Source organism: Melozone crissalis, unplaced genomic scaffold (assembly GCF_028551555.1).
Source record: "Melozone crissalis strain CALT ecotype California unplaced genomic scaffold, PUWL_Pcris_2 ptg000061l_1, whole genome shotgun sequence".
Classification (NCBI taxonomy): Eukaryota; Metazoa; Chordata; class Aves; order Passeriformes; family Passerellidae; genus Melozone; species Melozone crissalis.
This window is the reverse complement of record NW_026535839.1, coordinates 287,843-303,616: the sequence shown is the minus strand read 5'-3', so window position 1 is coordinate 303,616 and position 15,774 is coordinate 287,843. Positions and strand designations below refer to the sequence as shown.

The 15,774-nt window shown below is 51.1% G+C and overlaps 1 protein-coding gene across 2 annotated transcripts; it reads left to right on the top strand.

Moving 5' to 3' along the window:
* The first annotated feature begins 493 nt into the window (after window positions 1-493).
* STK32A (serine/threonine kinase 32A) lies at window positions 494-15,774 on the top strand. Of its 2 annotated transcripts, XM_054287653.1 has the most exons (12): window positions 494-545; window positions 2,721-2,776; window positions 3,411-3,562; window positions 4,995-5,168; window positions 7,685-7,722; window positions 8,882-8,971; window positions 9,497-9,594; window positions 10,250-10,366; window positions 12,133-12,258; window positions 13,207-13,335; window positions 13,671-13,735; window positions 15,687-15,774. In XM_054287653.1, exons 1-12 carry the CDS (start codon window positions 494-496, stop codon window positions 15,772-15,774), a joined length of 1,185 nt encoding a protein of 394 aa, XP_054143628.1. The 2 variants fall into 2 exon arrangements, with proteins under 2 accessions (XP_054143628.1, XP_054143629.1); XM_054287654.1 differs by lacking the exon at window positions 15,687-15,774 and having other exon boundaries at window positions 13,207-13,349; window positions 13,676-13,739.

Sequence of the window (15,774 nt, the reverse complement as noted above, 5' to 3'; positions counted from 1 at the left end):
GTTTTTACCCCTCCCTTTTACATGACCTCAGCAGTCAAAAGTGCCTTTTGGTTTTATCTAGCCAAGTCAGTATGTCCATTTATTTTGGATATTGGTCTCACTACAATTAGTCACCCCTGAAGCTACAAAATACATGCTGAACAATACAGAAAACACGAGCCAGATTTTGTGTCTGCTGGTCTGTTCCTGCCCTTCCTGTGTTGGGCAGAGTCCTGCTCTGAGGTACGAGGTTGGGGTGCTGCTGGTTTCTCTAGTGAGCTCCATTGCAATGTGCTTTTCCCTGACAGTCAGTCCTGTCCTCAGAGCAGAGAACTCCAGTGAGACATTTGCAAGCTGTAAATGATGAACTTTTCCTTCCTGCCTTCTGCAGGATGCGTCAGCAGGAGCTGCCAAGGTCTGGCAGGGCTGGGCCGCAGCAGAACTGAACCAGAGGCTTCGAGTGCGGGAGCAGAGCCCAGAGGAGCAGAGAGCGCCGAGCCGGGCTGGGCGCACCATGGGGGCCAGCACCTCCAGCAGGTCACCCCCCTTTGATGGGAGCGAGGATGGTAAGCACTGTCCTGGTGCTGTCTGGGGCTGCAGAGCGGCTGAGGGTGCCAGCCAGCTCCTGTGCTGGGGCTGTCCCAGGCCGGCTGGGGCTGTGCAGGGCAGCAGCAGCAGCAGCAGCAGCAGCAGCGTGCCCTGGGCCCTGCAGGGCCGTGCTCTGCTCTTGGGGTCCCTTTGCCTCCCCTCCAGCAGCCCTGAAAGCAAAACTGCCAGCTGAGCTTTGGTGCTGAGGGGTCCCTGGGGCACTGCCAGGCGCCTCGAAGGCAGGGACAGGATGCTGCTGCTCTGGAGGTGCCAGCGCAGGGAGCAGGGGCAGCAGCGTGGTGGGAAGGTGGCTGGAGCCATGGATGTGCCCATGGCTGCTCCTGGTGGCTGCCCAGCTGGGCAGGACTGCCTGCAGCATGGGTTGGCTGGAAAAGGAGCTGGAAAACTACTGCTGGGAGAGTGTTGGAGGCCAGGCCCCCTGTGCTGCCAAGATTACAGAGACAGTCATTAAAAGATTGCTCCATAAATATATTTGCTGTTGCATGAGTCAGCTTGCTGACTGCCATATGGGCTTTCACCTAGGTACAACAACAATATGCATATGTGGATAAATACAAATACATGGTAATAAACGTAAAGCATACAAAGAGCTGGGTAACCCATCAATGCTGTTCCAATGTGCCCTGTGGTGCCACTGCCAGTCTGCAGCTGTTCAGCAAAACCAGCTTCAGTTTCCAAATTATTAATGCAACTGCTTACAGTTTTTCTTCAGTTTTTATATTTTTCCCATTTCTGTAGTGCAAAAGAAATCTGTGCTGTGAAGTTTTCCTGAAGATTTGGTTCCTGCTGCATCTAAATGCTCGTTATTGGCATTTCTCATAAGCAACCACTTATGCTTGCTTGGGTTAAAGAGCAGTTGTGTTCCTGACCACCTTCCTCAGGGCGCTGTGCTCGGGCTGTGGGATTTTCCTGGCTGGTCTCTGCTGGGTCTCTCTGGGTTCAGTGTTCACACAGCACCAGCCTCTGCCACTGAGAAGCACAGTGCCAGGAGGGCCTGTCCTGACCGTGTCGGGAGGTTTGCTGTCAGCTTGTTGGGTGTCAGTGAGCCCAGGGCCACTCCTGCATGCTGACACGGTGTGCAGACTGGTGCAGTTCTGTTTCCATGGCCCTGCACAAATTCAAAAATTGGTACTGCATTTTTTCTCTAACAAGTCATGTTTTAATATACTGAGGGGAGAGAAACCCAGCTGAAACAGAGATGCCCCCTAGGGAATTTTCCATTATCTTGCAAATTGGTAACCAGAGGCTATCTCACCTTAGATGTCACAATCTTGTCCTCATTCTGATTTCAATTAAAATTGTAATTAATTAAGAGCTTCTAGGTACAGTAGGAAAGAGCACGCTGCTCCATGGCACGGGCAGCAGGTGGTGGGCACCAGTCCCATCTCTGCAGCTGTGCCACAGGGACGCTTTTCCTTTGGGACCATGAGTTGTGTACCTGCTCCAGTGCCAGTCCTAACAGTTCTTGCATATTTTCCCAAATTGCTGTTGCTATAATTTCACTATTTTCTGTAGCACCACAATTTCTCTTTGAACTTCTTGAAGGGCTCTGTTTACCTTCAGCTGAAGTAGGGTGACAGGATTATTTTTCTCTCAGCATTTCCTCTGAGCAGACAGGTGTGGATGATAAGCAAGTGAAATGAAAATATAATAACCAGACAGAAGGTTCAAGGCTACGAGGAGATCCGATTCCCAGAGTGGTCAAGATGAGACCCCTGGCTGTGCTGGGGTGAGCAATGGGGATGAGGGAGCCTGAGCCCCAAAGCATTGGCTTTGCCTGGCACATGAGCCTGGGCACCTCAGCAGTGTTGGCTGCTTTTGCTAAGGATGTTTTTTATGGCTGGTTAGGTCAGTATTTTTATCTAAACATTGTTCCTTAAACCTTGGTTTAGAAATATGACCCCTGTTTACAAAACAATGTTTCATGATTACACAGCAGTTGCTTCTTTATAGCAATTGTATTATCTTTCTTTGCATCTCTTAAACCAGTTCATCTGAGCTGGTGAATTTTGAGCTGAGCATGGGAGTTTTGTCCCTGAAGGGCAAAAGCTCATAAGGATAGAAAGTGGAAATAACATAATTTCATCAAATGTTTGCTCAGCCATTTAATATTGAAATGTTCTTTCTTGCAGTAACCTTCGACCATTTTGAGATTTTGCGAGCTATTGGGAAGGGCAGCTTTGGAAAAGTGAGTGTTTTGGAAATTAATCACCATGTGGGCAGCTGGAGATGTAAGTGGGTGGAAATCGATGAGTTGGAGGCTCACATGAGAGTACAGAACCAAAGCCCAGGCACTGTCAGTGAGCCTTGACCTTCAATTCCTGGTAATCAGAAAGGAATCAGTGCCCAAATCCTTTTCCATTCTGTAGCCACAAAGCAAAGCCCAGTACTCCTTAAACAAAGCCCAAGATCACCTGTGAACTGAGTGACACTGCTCAGGACAGTGCGGATCAGGTGCTGCTCCCAGTGCTTGACCTGCAGCTCTGTGCTGGAGGGGGCTCTCCCCAGCAGCATCAGGTGGGAGGAGTGGACATGATGGTTAGTGAATGGCATTAAATAAAATGTTGACTTCTCTGTGATTCCCTGTCTCCCATGTTGTGATGATAAATTCCTTCCTCTTATCTTCCCCCAAACATTTCTCTTTGGGTGAAATTTCCGAGAAGTTCCCAGGCAGTGCCGGCGTTGCAGCATTGGAGGATGGAGCTGTGCCCCGGCAGTGTCAGCACTGCCAGAGCTGCTGGAACACACTCCTGTCACTGGGTTTTACCCGCCCAAATTTGCTGACAAATCATCTCTGTTTTATCCCCTGACTGCTCTCCCAGGTCTGTGCGGTGCAAAAGACTGACACCAAGAAGATGTACGCCATGAAATACATGAACAAACAGAAGTGCGTGGAGCGAAATGAAGTGAGAAATGTTTTCAAGGAGCTGCAGATTATGCAGGGCCTGGAACACCCTTTCCTGGTTAATTTGTGGTAAGAGGTGGTGCCTAGGCTCACTGGTTGAGTCAATTGCAGACGCTTTTGAGATCAGACCCTCCTCATCTGCTTTAAACCTGTCCTGGGAGCACCTGGTGTGTTCCACTGACTGGGGCTCTTGTTTCAGGGAAATCCTGTTTAGTTAAGCAGTTATCACCCTTGTTCTCTCAGGCAGCACAAGAGAGTTTATTCATCTGTCCTTTTGCAGTGTCCCCCAGGCAGGTATTGGCTGTCACCACAAGCCCACCTGTATTGAAAGGAGCTCTTTGCAATCACCAGCAACTTCTGGCAGCGTGGGATTGATGGCCAGGCAGAGCTCTTTGCTGGTTATCCCTTGACATTTCTTTCTTCTTAATTTTATGAGGACACCAGTAACGTTCCAAGGGATGTGAGTTCACATATTGCATGATAAAGTGGACAATATCCTGTAGTTTCAGCATTCCTCTAGGGTTGTGGGTAATTACATTTATTGGAAATCGGATTTCTTTTTAGAATAAAGTAGAAATTATCAATGCTAAACACACTCACACAAAATAGTCTAAAAGACACTGAAGACCAAAAATCTTTGCATAATTCTTCCTTTTTAAAATCTCCTGTAACCTGAGTGCAGTTCAGTGAACTCTTGGTATTTTGCTGCTGTTGCCATTTAGAGTGGTTCTTATTGGGGTATGAATGGCAAAGGTGCAGCTGCACCTCCCATATAATATCTGCCACCTTGTCTTTCCTACTTGAACACAAACTCCAGGCAAAGCTCTCTCAGCAGCTGGAAGCTGACCAGTGTGTCTGTGTAGGGATCTGCACAGAGCAAACCCTCCAAGAGTCCCTGCTGCTGTTCTTGCCATGCCAGCCCTGGCTCCAGGATGCCTTTGGCATTCCCGTGTCCTTCCTGCCCTCTGGGTGACTCACAGCCACAAGCTCTGTGTGCTCTGGCTCGTGGTGCTGGTCAGCACACCCAGCAGCGTGCTGGTGAGGAAAAGCCCATGAGGAAAGGGCTCATGGCTGTTGTCAGCCCCTCTCAGAGAGACACAGCCCATCCAATGATGTGCAGAGACCAGCTGCCCCTGTGGTGCTGAGCACACAGTGCCAGGCAGAGGCTGCCCTGGCACAGGGACCTCAGTGCCGGCTCTGGCCAGGGTGCAGCTCAGGCTCCTCTGCCTCCTCCTGTGGTCACCTCCTGCTGGTGCTCAGAGAAGGCAGAACACCCACCCTGGGCTGTTCATACAGTCTGCTCTGACTCTGCCATGGACCTGAGACTGAATTATTGTTGTCACAAGTGTGACAATGGTGGGAAACAGAGCATGGAAAGGTCGTGAAATTTGGAGTGAAAAATTCCAAGAAATGATGAGTATTCCCAGAAGTACCACATGTTCCTTTATTACCTGTCACTTTTCAATGCTACTGCCCTTGAAGCACGTGTGTGCTGTTCCAGGTACTCATTCCAGGATGAGGAGGATATGTTCATGGTGGTTGACCTGCTGCTCGGAGGGGACCTGCGCTACCACCTCCAACAAAACGTGCGGTTCCAAGAGGCGACTGTGAAACTCTTCATCTGTGAGCTGGTGCTGGCCCTTGACTACTTGCAGAGCAGGCACATCATCCACAGGTCAGCCAGGCCACAGGCAGGCTTGTTACTCCTTTATGTGAAACAACAAATAGAAGCTTAAGTGATAAACATGTTCTATGTGTATTTGCTTTTATGTGAAACACAAGGCTTCCCCCAGAAAAGTATTTCAAATACAGCAGAGACCATCTGATTTGTCCCTCTGGGATAGCTGTGAAATAGCATATTTGATTGCCCACTGATCCTGTAAAAATATGTCTCTAATAGGTTTTAATTAGCTGTAACTCATTAATGTCCATCCTCATCCAGGGAGAGTAGGTGTCAGCCCTCAGAACTCCTGTGTTCATGCCTGAAGATGTCTCCTTTGCCCCCCTCTGTATTGCACCAAAATACGAGGACTGGGCCCAAACACAACTTTTTCCTGTATGAGGTAAATCCCTTTTTAGAAATGCTGAGAGTTTCCTTTTGGCTACCACAATTTCTCATGGCCAGTGAAAAAAATGCCTGAGCTCTTCCCATGCCTTTGCAGCCCTGCAGAAGGGCAGAGGAGGCAGAGGTGCCCTGGCTGGGAGCAGGTTGGGCTGAGGATGGACAGACACACGGCTCTGCTGCTGCTGTGGGGGCACACAAAGCTCAGGGCCCAGGAGTTTGTCCAAGTTGGCTGTCAGGGAGGATGGTCAGAGAGGGTTGTGAGAGTCAGTGATTGCAGGGAGAAGGTCACTGCAGTTAGAAATGCCGCTCCAGATGGGCATTCTTGTGCAGTATAAGAACGAAGCATGGAAAGCGTAAAATGGAAATGGTTGTTGGTGGGGAAGGCACCCATGGCGAGGAGCTGGTGAGGGTCAAGCCTGTCCCGAGCAGTGTCCAGGGCCATGTGCAGGCTCTGGGGCAGAAGGAATGAGCCCTTGCTGTCCCTGCACCACAGGAGCCCAGAGCAGCTCTGCTCTGCTGCAGGGGGCTCAGCTCCCACCCCTCGGGGTCTCCTCTTTCACACTGCTGCTTTTGTGCTTTACCTGCACCCGTCTTCGCCCCAGAGTGAACAGGAGTGGGGGAAACTGCAGCTGAGGTTGCAGTGTCATTTTCACACAGCTGCATGTGCTTAAGGTAAATCAAGTACAACAAAACATGTATGGCAGGCTGTAAAATTTGCAAGTTATTTAATTAACACTGTAATGCAAGTTGTTTAATTAACACTGTAACCCAGTGGGATAGTATTTGATTGATAAAGTGATTCGTCTGAGGCAATTACGCTGCAACAGCTGTAATTTGGAACATCAGGAGACAGGGAAGCAATGGTTTTGTTTGGCTGAACAAAACTGTGCAGAGACACCAAACTCAGGCTGCAATTATTTCCCACCTAGATGTAAAAGAATGGGAAATATTATTATCTTTTAGGTTAGGAAATTATAGAACCAGCTTATAAAAAGAAATATACAAATGAGCAATAACAAGAATTATCTTGGTACTTGTTTGCATCCTGAGAATGATCTTACTGTGCTGGTGTAATTTCAGAGGCTGTATGCCAGACTGAGGGAGATCAGAAACAGACACAATAGAAATTAAAAAGTAATAACTTTGGAGGGAAAAAAAAAAAAAAAAAAAAAAAAAGGAAACAGTTCCACTGTGCTTAGGGGGAAAATCAGCTGCTTACCTGACACTGCCCTGCTCTGCTAACAATGCCTGTCCCTATACCCACCCGTATGATGGGATGGCACCTGGAAGGGAACCAGTGTTTATAACCCACTGGAAGTTGCTGGGTAACAAGATGCCAGAAAACTGTAAGCTATTAGATGACAATTAGATATATTGTGGGCTTTGATTCCAGGTGGCTTGGAGAACTCAAACTCTATCCTAATGATTGAATTTTTAAAGATAAAATCCAAAACGTGTTCATTTCTTCACTTGGCCCTCCTGCGCCGGGTGGGGAGCACCAGCTGGCACAGGTCCCTGCACCTGTTGCCTGCCTGCTGGCTGGCACCTTTTCTCTGGGGCACCAGCTGGCCAGGTGCTCAATGGACACTGGTGTAATGAGCTCATTAAAGCCAGGTAATGGCTTGTAAAGTCACTCAGGTGACACTGTAGCTGTATCAGGTGTATGCTTTCTGCCTTCAGTTAGTGTTTCCCTACAGCATTGCTATAGGTATTATTTTTTGGGATCCTTTTACTTAGGAATAAAACCTGTGGGTAACCCATTTGTGTCTAGAACAATGATGTTAAAATACTTTAATTTGTACTGAGGACCCCTTCTCATACAGTACTGAAATAGATTGAAAAGTGACAGGAGGAAAACGACAAAGAGACTCCCTAACTGAGCTGTGGGTGCACTGAGTGGGTGCTGCCCACCCTGCGGCCTGGCAGCTGCTGCTGGGGCTGGTGGGCTGTCACCCTGTCACACCCCAACCCAAGGGCACCATCAGCTGTGGGAATACATGTCCGCAGGCTCTGAGGGTGCAGTGTCCCCACCCGTGTCCCAGAGCTGCTGTCCTGGGGTGCCAGCAGCTGCTTCCTGCCGCTTCTCAGGCTAACGGCTGTCTCTCCTTCTCTGCTTTGTTTCTCAGAGACATCAAGCCCGACAACATCTTACTGGATGAGCGCGGTAAGTGCCGCGTGCTCTGTGGTCGTGCCAGCGTTCAGCAGCAGCCAGGAGGCTGTGTGTGTTTATATAAATGTACAGCAGGAGACAAGCTGCGCTCTCGGCGCTTGCTGCTGCCGTCCTTTGGTGCGGGGCTCTCCTGCTCAGCCCAGCTGGGAGCTGGATCAGCCCATCCCTTCGTGCTCACTCGCTGTCTCTTGCTTTCTGAGCAGCAGCGTCCTGTACCTTCAGGGCACCGGGCAGCCTGAGATGCTCTGGTGCTTCTGGGGCTGCCTTGGTGTTTTAGCCAACACCTCCTTTGGCTCGCTGACTTGAAGGTGTCCCTACAAGACACTGGCAGGGACCATATGTTTGGTGCTGCTTGGGATCAGGAGCCCAGCACACCTGATTTTAACATTTTCCTGGTTCTTGGTTTAAAACTACTCAAAATGTGTCGTTTGAAGGGCAATGCTTGTGTCACTGCAGGGTTTGTGCACAACAGAATTAATTATGGTGCAATGGATAAGCCTTGGTCACGTATTTAATTTTTCCTTGAGCATTTGGCATAGGGAGGGAGCTCTGAGGAGGATTAGGGGCTAGGTATAAGTGTTGCTATCGGATTTTCTATAGTTTTTCATAAGCAAAACTCTTGACTATATTCTTGCATGGCTCTTCAGTCACATTTTTCCCCAGCAAAGATCTCACAGTGAAGTGTTGTCTGATATTTTTTAGTTTGTAAGATCATATTTTTTTTTAAATCCAGGTAACTATTGTTGTGAGAAATCTTCATTAGCAGCTAGAGCAAGGTGCTTGAACAGTCGGTGCAGGGAGGAGGCACAGCTGCTTTGTCATGGCCTGAGAGGCGGTGTCAGAGATGCTGAGCTCCGAGGGCGGCCCTGCCTGGCTCTGTGACAGGGTCTATGTCACCAGGGTTGCCTGGCAGCGCCGAGCCAGACTCGATCCATTTGCACATGGCCTCCAATTTCAGAGCAGGGGCTGATAATTTATTTAGGAGCTGGCAGCAAAGTGGCTTTGCCTGCAGGTGCTGGGGCCCCTGTCCCACCAGATTTTTTTACCTGGAAACTCCTTTCTATTGAGTATTTTACTTTATGTTTCTGATTCAGAGCTATTTCTTGTGTGAAATTAAAGCCAAGCCTGTTACACGTTGGCCTCTGTCTTTCAGGACACGTGCACGTCACTGATTTCAATATTGCCACCATGCTGACCAAGGAGAGCCCTGTCACCACCATCGCTGGCACCAAGCCCTACATGGGTGAGAACCAAAGGCAGTTGCCTGTTCTGGAATCTCCATTTGAGGGCTTGGAGGCAGTGCTGTGGTGGGACACGGGTGGAGACAGCTTTGGTTAGAGCTGGGACTCTTTTCTTCCTGATCCACAGTAAAACACGCAGAGTGTGAAGTGAGGAGCGCCCTGGGGAGGGGACGCAGGGTGGGCACAGGGGTCCCCCCCAGAAATGCCTCAGTGCACTGGGGATTGTGTGCCCTCCCTCACAGGGGGCTGAGGAGACACTGGGGCCCCCTCATGCCTGGGCTGAGTGAAAGTGCTCATTCTGGAGCACACTGACTGTGAATGTAGGCAGCTCCCGTGTCAGCAAAAGGAGTTTGCTCTTCCTGGGCTTGGGGCAGAGAAGCACAGACAGTTTCATGTGGAGAGGGCTGAGGGCTGCGGGTGGCCCCGGTGCAGGAGCATGGCAGCACGGGCAGGGCAGGGCTCTGGGGTTCTCTTTGCTCAATTCCACTGGGGATTGCAGCATGGCAATTTCCCCCCTGTTTTCACAGCGCCTGAAATGTTCAGCTCCACAAAACCCACCAGCTACTCCTTTGCCGTGGACTGGTGGTCGCTGGGAGTCACTGCCTACGAGCTGCTCCGAACCCGGGTACGTGTGGGGCCCATGGCCGGGCTCGCTGTGCCCTTGGACATGCTCTGGGGAGGGTAATGCCTTACAGCAGAGGTGAGGTGAGATGGCCAAGCTGAATTCAAGGCTTTAGGACTTGTCACAGCAGAGGAAGCACAGATCACATCTTCACCAGGGTTACTCTGATCATGACTAAGAGCTCAAAGAAGCTGCTGCAATACAGAACAGCATCTTGTGGCTGTTCCCTGTGCAGCTGAGGCCCTCTGGGTTGATATAAGGGGGCAAGGCAAACAAGCAACAGCTTGTTTTTCACTGGCATTGTCCCCAGCATGGGTGAAAAACGTTTTACAGGGAGTATCAGGAGTGGTCTAACCACAGCACTATTTGTCACAGCCTTGTAAGATAAAAACACTGAAAAGTCCAAGCAAATTCCCACTGCCTGATAACCCTGACTTCTGGGGTTTGCTCCTGCCTGTCCTGCTGTTAAATGTCCAGTTATTAGTGTAGTTCTTGCCGACATTCTGTTTTTTCGACTGAGCCATGGCACAAGGGAGAGATGTCCCACAGGAGGCTGGGGACTGCACAGTGAGACTGAATGAAGCTTCTGTGCTCTAACCGGATTTCTCGAGTCTGAAAAGCAGACAAATTCACGCTTGTCTCGCGGTGTTTCCCACAGAGGCCGTACCACATTCGGTCCAGCGCTTCCCCAGGCGACATCGCCCGCGTGCTCAGGACGGCGGCGGTGGCGTTCCCGGCGGCGTGGAGCCCGGGCATGGTGGGGCTCATCAGGAAGGTGAGGGGCTGGCGGTGCCAGGGCTCCTGCGCCCACAGCCCTGCACTGGCCAGGCCGGGTCAGGGCCTGCAGAGCCCGCGGTGTGACAGACAAACGTCCGCTGCACCAGGGCCATGCAGCGAGCTGCGCTGCTCCGGGCGGGATGCTGCAGCCTTGGCTTCCAGAGCTGCGCGCTCTGGAATTAACTCACTTAGCAGCAGATATTGATACGTGTGTCAATAAATTTACTCCAAGAATCACATTTTTTTTTAATCCTCAAGAAACATTTTTTCCAGTAATGGAAATATTTGCAAGAAGTGCTGACACCGTTGTAATCTTTTGATGCCATGTGGTTTATGCACCACTGCAATTTTTTTTTTCAATAAAGCTGTTACAAAAATTGCTTCAAAATCATTACTGGAATAATTTTGAAGCTGAAATCCCATTTGAAATGAAGCCATAGCTTCAATAAACAAGACTTGGGCTTAACAGTGGCAGCAAAGCTGAGCACTTACACCCTGCATAGCAGCACTGGCAGCAAATTTTAAGGAAGTATGTAAATAGTTTTTTAATCTCAAATAAGTGTGGGCAATGAAGTAGTACTTCGTGTAGCTTTCAACTGGTTTTTGTTCCAAATAATACATATATATATATATATGTATTCTGTAATTTCTAATGAAATAGATTATCAAATATTTTAACAAAAAGGTTAAAGGTATCAGTCAATTCTTTGCTGAGGCAGAATCATGGTGTATTTTCCAGAAAGAAAATTGCAGAATATCTCCATTTGCTGAAAATTCAGTGAAGCCAGTATTTCATTAAGCCTAACAGTAACACAGGAATATTTGCTGCAGATGTCCTGTGTATTGCTATGCTGGCTGTGTGTTTCCTGCTGGTTTTCCAGCAGGAAAACCTGGACCACAGCAGGCCACAAGTCATGGAGGCTTCCATGTGAATAAATAGTACAGTGTCACGATTATTTAAATTTCCCAGCGCTCCTTTGCATCTGGTTTAGCAGCCATATGTATTGTATATGACGCCAGCTGTGGCTCCGTCCCAGCTCAGCCATCCCTGTGCGTTTCTGTGTTTGTGCTGCGGAGCCGCAGCGCTGGCCGGGCTGCCCGGGGCTCTGCAGAGGCAGCTGGGCTCTGGGACACGGCTGGTGCCAGGCTGCACGCCAGGGCAGGGCTCTGCAGGTCACCTTGCCTGTAAATTCCCCAAAGCCTTCGGATCCTCTGGTTTACCTGCTGAGTTTTAGGAGTGCAAGGTATCAGGAGTTTATGCAATGTGTAATCCTTGAACAGAGACCACCTCAACCCTTTCCTTCCATACAAGTAATCCCTACAGCAATGTTGAAAAATTATGAAAATGAGCAGCGTGAAGGCACACTTTCACACTGGAATAGAGTATTACTTTAGTAGAGTGAGAAAAGAGGATGTTTTACTGATCCAGTACTAAAAGCAGAGCACAAACACCTGAGTGGAACTTCCCATTCCAAACAAATGCTTGTTTTTAACATTGGACAAATTGTTTAATGCCACTGTACTGTCTCATTGCCGGCTCCTACAATGGGGATAAAAGCAATTTGTAAAAATGGGAGTGAGCAGAGGCAGAGCTTGTGAGCGTGTCGCATACCCCGGTGAAGGGACTCCGAGCCAGAGCAGAGAGGCACTGCTCCAAATGCCAGCGTCAATGCAGGGTCTCTGGCACCGTGTGCCTCAGCCATGCTCCACAGAATGGGTGCCCTGTGGGATGCTCTCATCTCTCCCCTTCACCTCTTGCTGCAGTTGCTCGAGCTGAACCCCGAGAAACGTTTCTCTCAGCTCAAGGACATCCAGTCCTTCCCGTACCTGTCTGATGTGAACTGGGATGCTGTTCTCCAGAAAAGAATACTGCCAGAATTCATTCCCGTGGTAAGGCCATCTGAGTGTAAGGGTTCCCCACACCCAGCACTGGGGCATTCTGACAAATTTCCACTGAAGCATCAGGTGTCACAAGGAGAAAAGAGAGACCCAGGCAGAGCGGTCTCTTCCGTGAGTGTGCAGCGAAGAGTAATGGAGGGAGACTCTAGTGTGGGTGCCCCCACACTGACATGCCCTGTTTGTAATGTTCCTGGAATTTCTGGGTGCAGAACTGGTGCTACAGCCCACTGGGCTGTGCATCTGTGTGGGAGGGACGGTGCCTGTGAGCCCCCTCGTGCTGAGCCATGCTCTGAGCAATGCTGCTCCCCACGTCCAAAACCCCAGGGCACCAGGAGGGAGATCACCCACCATCTTATGGGAATTGTTTTCTCCTGCAATGCTTCCCCAACAAGCTCATTGTTAACAGTAAACAGCACATGCACTAGAGTTGTTTTATGGGCCTTTTTAACTTGAATTAAAACAGCACATAACTAACATAACCCTTATAAAGAATAATCCAACTACTCCAACTGGTTTTCAGCAGAAGTTGGGCTAAACTATGAATATTTGTAAATTGTAAATCTGCCCTTGTTGCTGGGTTTCTCTGTGGTGGGTATGATTCTCTATTGCTTGAAGACCAGTTCCACTGGGCTGTTGTGCTACTCTCAAAAAGGCACAACCCAGCCAGGACTGTCCTCATCCTCATTGCCACACCAAAGCAGGCAAAGGGCAGAGCAGAAGCAGGAGCACAAAAGAAGCCACTGTGACACCTTGAATACGATCCATATCTGAAGGGACTGATAAAGTATATCAGGAGTATAGCCAGTGCTCTTGGCTGCATGTGCAATTATAATTAGTGCATTTTTTTTACAAAATTCAGCTCCCAAATGCAGTCCATGTTATAAGAGACTACTTAAGACAGGCTCTGATTGCTTAAGGCCACTTCTCTCTCCCCTCCAGAAAGGCAAACTGAACTGTGACCCAACCTTTGAACTGGAAGAAATGATCCTGGAATCCAAACCTCTTCACAAAAAAAAAAAGCGCTTGGCTAAGAAGGAGAAAGACACAAGCAAAATCAATTCATCCCAGGTGAGAGCAAACAGGTACAAGCATGGAAGGCCCTTCATTTTTCAATGACTGCTATCTAGTAAGACCACAGTAAACTGAACAGAATATTTTTTTCCATTGTGACCAACTTTATTCCTGAAACTCTCTCCATCTTCCCTGTGGTGAAGGGCAGAATGTGTATGCACTGCTTTACTGCAAGAGGAGAGCCTTAATGCCATTCTCCCCACTGCAGGGCTAAAGGTGCTCTGTGCCTAAACAGATTGCCATGTGTCATTGAAACTGCCCCTTGCAATGTTCTTCTGTGTAAACTGTGAATTTATTCCCTATATTTTTATTTTTCCATTCCAATATGAAAGGCCAGCCACCTCCAGAAGCACCTGGAAATACTCCAGAGAGACTTCATTGTTTTCAACAGAGAAAAGTAAGTTTTGATCCAGAGGCAGCAGCAGAGGCACTGGCCCTTGCCAAAGCCTGTGACAGTTTTGGGGGGCATGGGGCGGGGGGGGGCCGTGCTGGAGGAGTTTGGGGCACTCGGGGCTGGAGGAGTTTGGGGCACTCAGGGCTGGAGGAGTTTGGGGCACTCGGGGCTGGAGGAGTTTGGGGCATTCAGGGCTGGAGGAGCTTGGGGCACTCAGGGCTGGAGGAGCTTGGGGCACTCAGGGCTGGAGGAGTTTGGGGCACTCAGGGCTGGAGGAGTTTGGGGCACTCGGGGCTGGAGGAGTTTGGGGCATTCAGGGCTGGAGGAGCTTGGGGCACTCAGGGCTGGAGGAGTTTGGGGCACCCAGGGCTCAGGAGTTTGGGGCACCCAGGGCTCAGGAGCTTGGGGCACCCAGGGCTGGAGGAGCTTGGGGCACTCAGGGCTGGAGGAGTTTGGGGCACTCAGGGCTGGAGGAGTTTGGGGCACCCGGGGCTCAGGAGCTTGGGGCACCCAGGGCTGGAGGAGCTTGGGGCACTCAGGGCTGGAGGAGTTTGGGGCATTCAGGGCTGGAGGAGCTTGGGGCACTCAGGGCTGGAGGAGTTTGGGGCACCCAGGGCTCAGGAGCTTGGGGCACCCAGGGCTCAGGAGTTTGGGGCACTCGGGGCTGGAGGAGTTTGGGGCACCCAGGGCTCAGGAGTTTGGGGCACTCAGGGCTGGAGGAGTTTGGGGCACCCAGGGCTGGAGGAGCTTGGGGCACTCAGGGCTGGAGGAGCTTGGGGCATTCAGGGCTGGAGGAGTTTGGGGCACTCAGGGCTGGAGGAGTTTGGGGCACTCAGGGCTGGAGGAGCTTGGGGCACTCAGGGCTGGAGGAGTTTGGGGCACTCAGGGCTGGAGGAGTTTGGGGCACCCGGGGCTCAGGAGCTTGGGGCACTCAGGGCTGGAGGAGTTTGGGGCACCCAGGGCTGGAGGAGTTTGGGGCACCCAGGGCTGGAGGAGCTTGGGGCACTCAGGGCTGGAGGAGTTTGGGGCACTCAGGGCTGGAGGAGTTTGGGGCATTCAGGGCTGGAGGAGCTTGGGGCACTCAGGGCTGGAGGAGTTTGGGGCACCCAGGGCTCAGGAGTTTGGGGCACCCAGGGCTCAGGAGCTTGGGGCACCCAGGGCTGGAGGAGCTTGGGGCACTCAGGGCTGGAGGAGTTTGGGGCACTCAGGGCTGGAGGAGTTTGGGGCACCCGGGGCTCAGGAGCTTGGGGCACCCAGGGCTGGAGGAGCTTGGGGCACTCAGGGCTGGAGGAGTTTGGGGCATTCAGGGCTGGAGGAGCTTGGGGCACTCAGGGCTGGAGGAGTTTGGGGCACCCAGGGCTCAGGAGCTTGGGGCACCCAGGGCTCAGGAGTTTGGGGCACTCGGGGCTGGAGGAGTTTGGGGCACCCAGGGCTCAGGAGTTTGGGGCACTCAGGGCTGGAGGAGTTTGGGGCACCCAGGGCTGGAGGAGCTTGGGGCACTCAGGGCTGGAGGAGCTTGGGGCATTCAGGGCTGGAGGAGTTTGGGGCACTCAGGGCTGGAGGAGTTTGGGGCACTCAGGGCTGGAGGAGCTTGGGGCACTCAGGGCTGGAGGAGTTTGGGGCACTCAGGGCTGGAGGAGTTTGGGGCACCCGGGGCTCAGGAGCTTGGGGCACTCAGGGCTGGAGGAGTTTGGGGCACCCAGGGCTGGAGGAGTTTGGGGCACCCAGGGCTGGAGGAGCTTGGGGCACTCAGGGCTGGAGGAGTTTGGGGCACCCGGGGCTCAGGAGCTTGGGGCACCCAGGGCTGGAGGAGCTTGGGGCACCCGGGGCTGGAGGAGCTGTGCAGCGAGTGGCAGTGCCAGGCATGGGCAGCTCCAAGGCAGCTGTACCTCTATGGGGTCTTGGCACTGCCTGGGCTTTTCCTCACAGCTCAATCATCCTTTTCTATCCCAAGGGTAAGACCCCACCATGACAGCATCCAAGAGACCATGACAAAAAGTGGCGGCCCACACAGGGAGGACAATCAGAACATCAACCTCTGA

Bases quoted from the DNA above. Each gene is read 5' to 3' on its own strand.
- STK32A (XM_054287653.1), top strand. From the start codon at position 494: ATGGGGGCCAGCACCTCCAGCAGGTCACCCCCCTTTGATGGGAGCGAG. The intron at 7,723-8,881 runs GTAAGTGCCGCG...TCTGTCTTTCAG, and splicing joins CATCTTACTGGATGAGCGCG to GACACGTGCACGTCACTGAT. The intron at 9,595-10,249 runs GTACGTGTGGGG...TGTTTCCCACAG, and splicing joins ACGAGCTGCTCCGAACCCGG to AGGCCGTACCACATTCGGTC.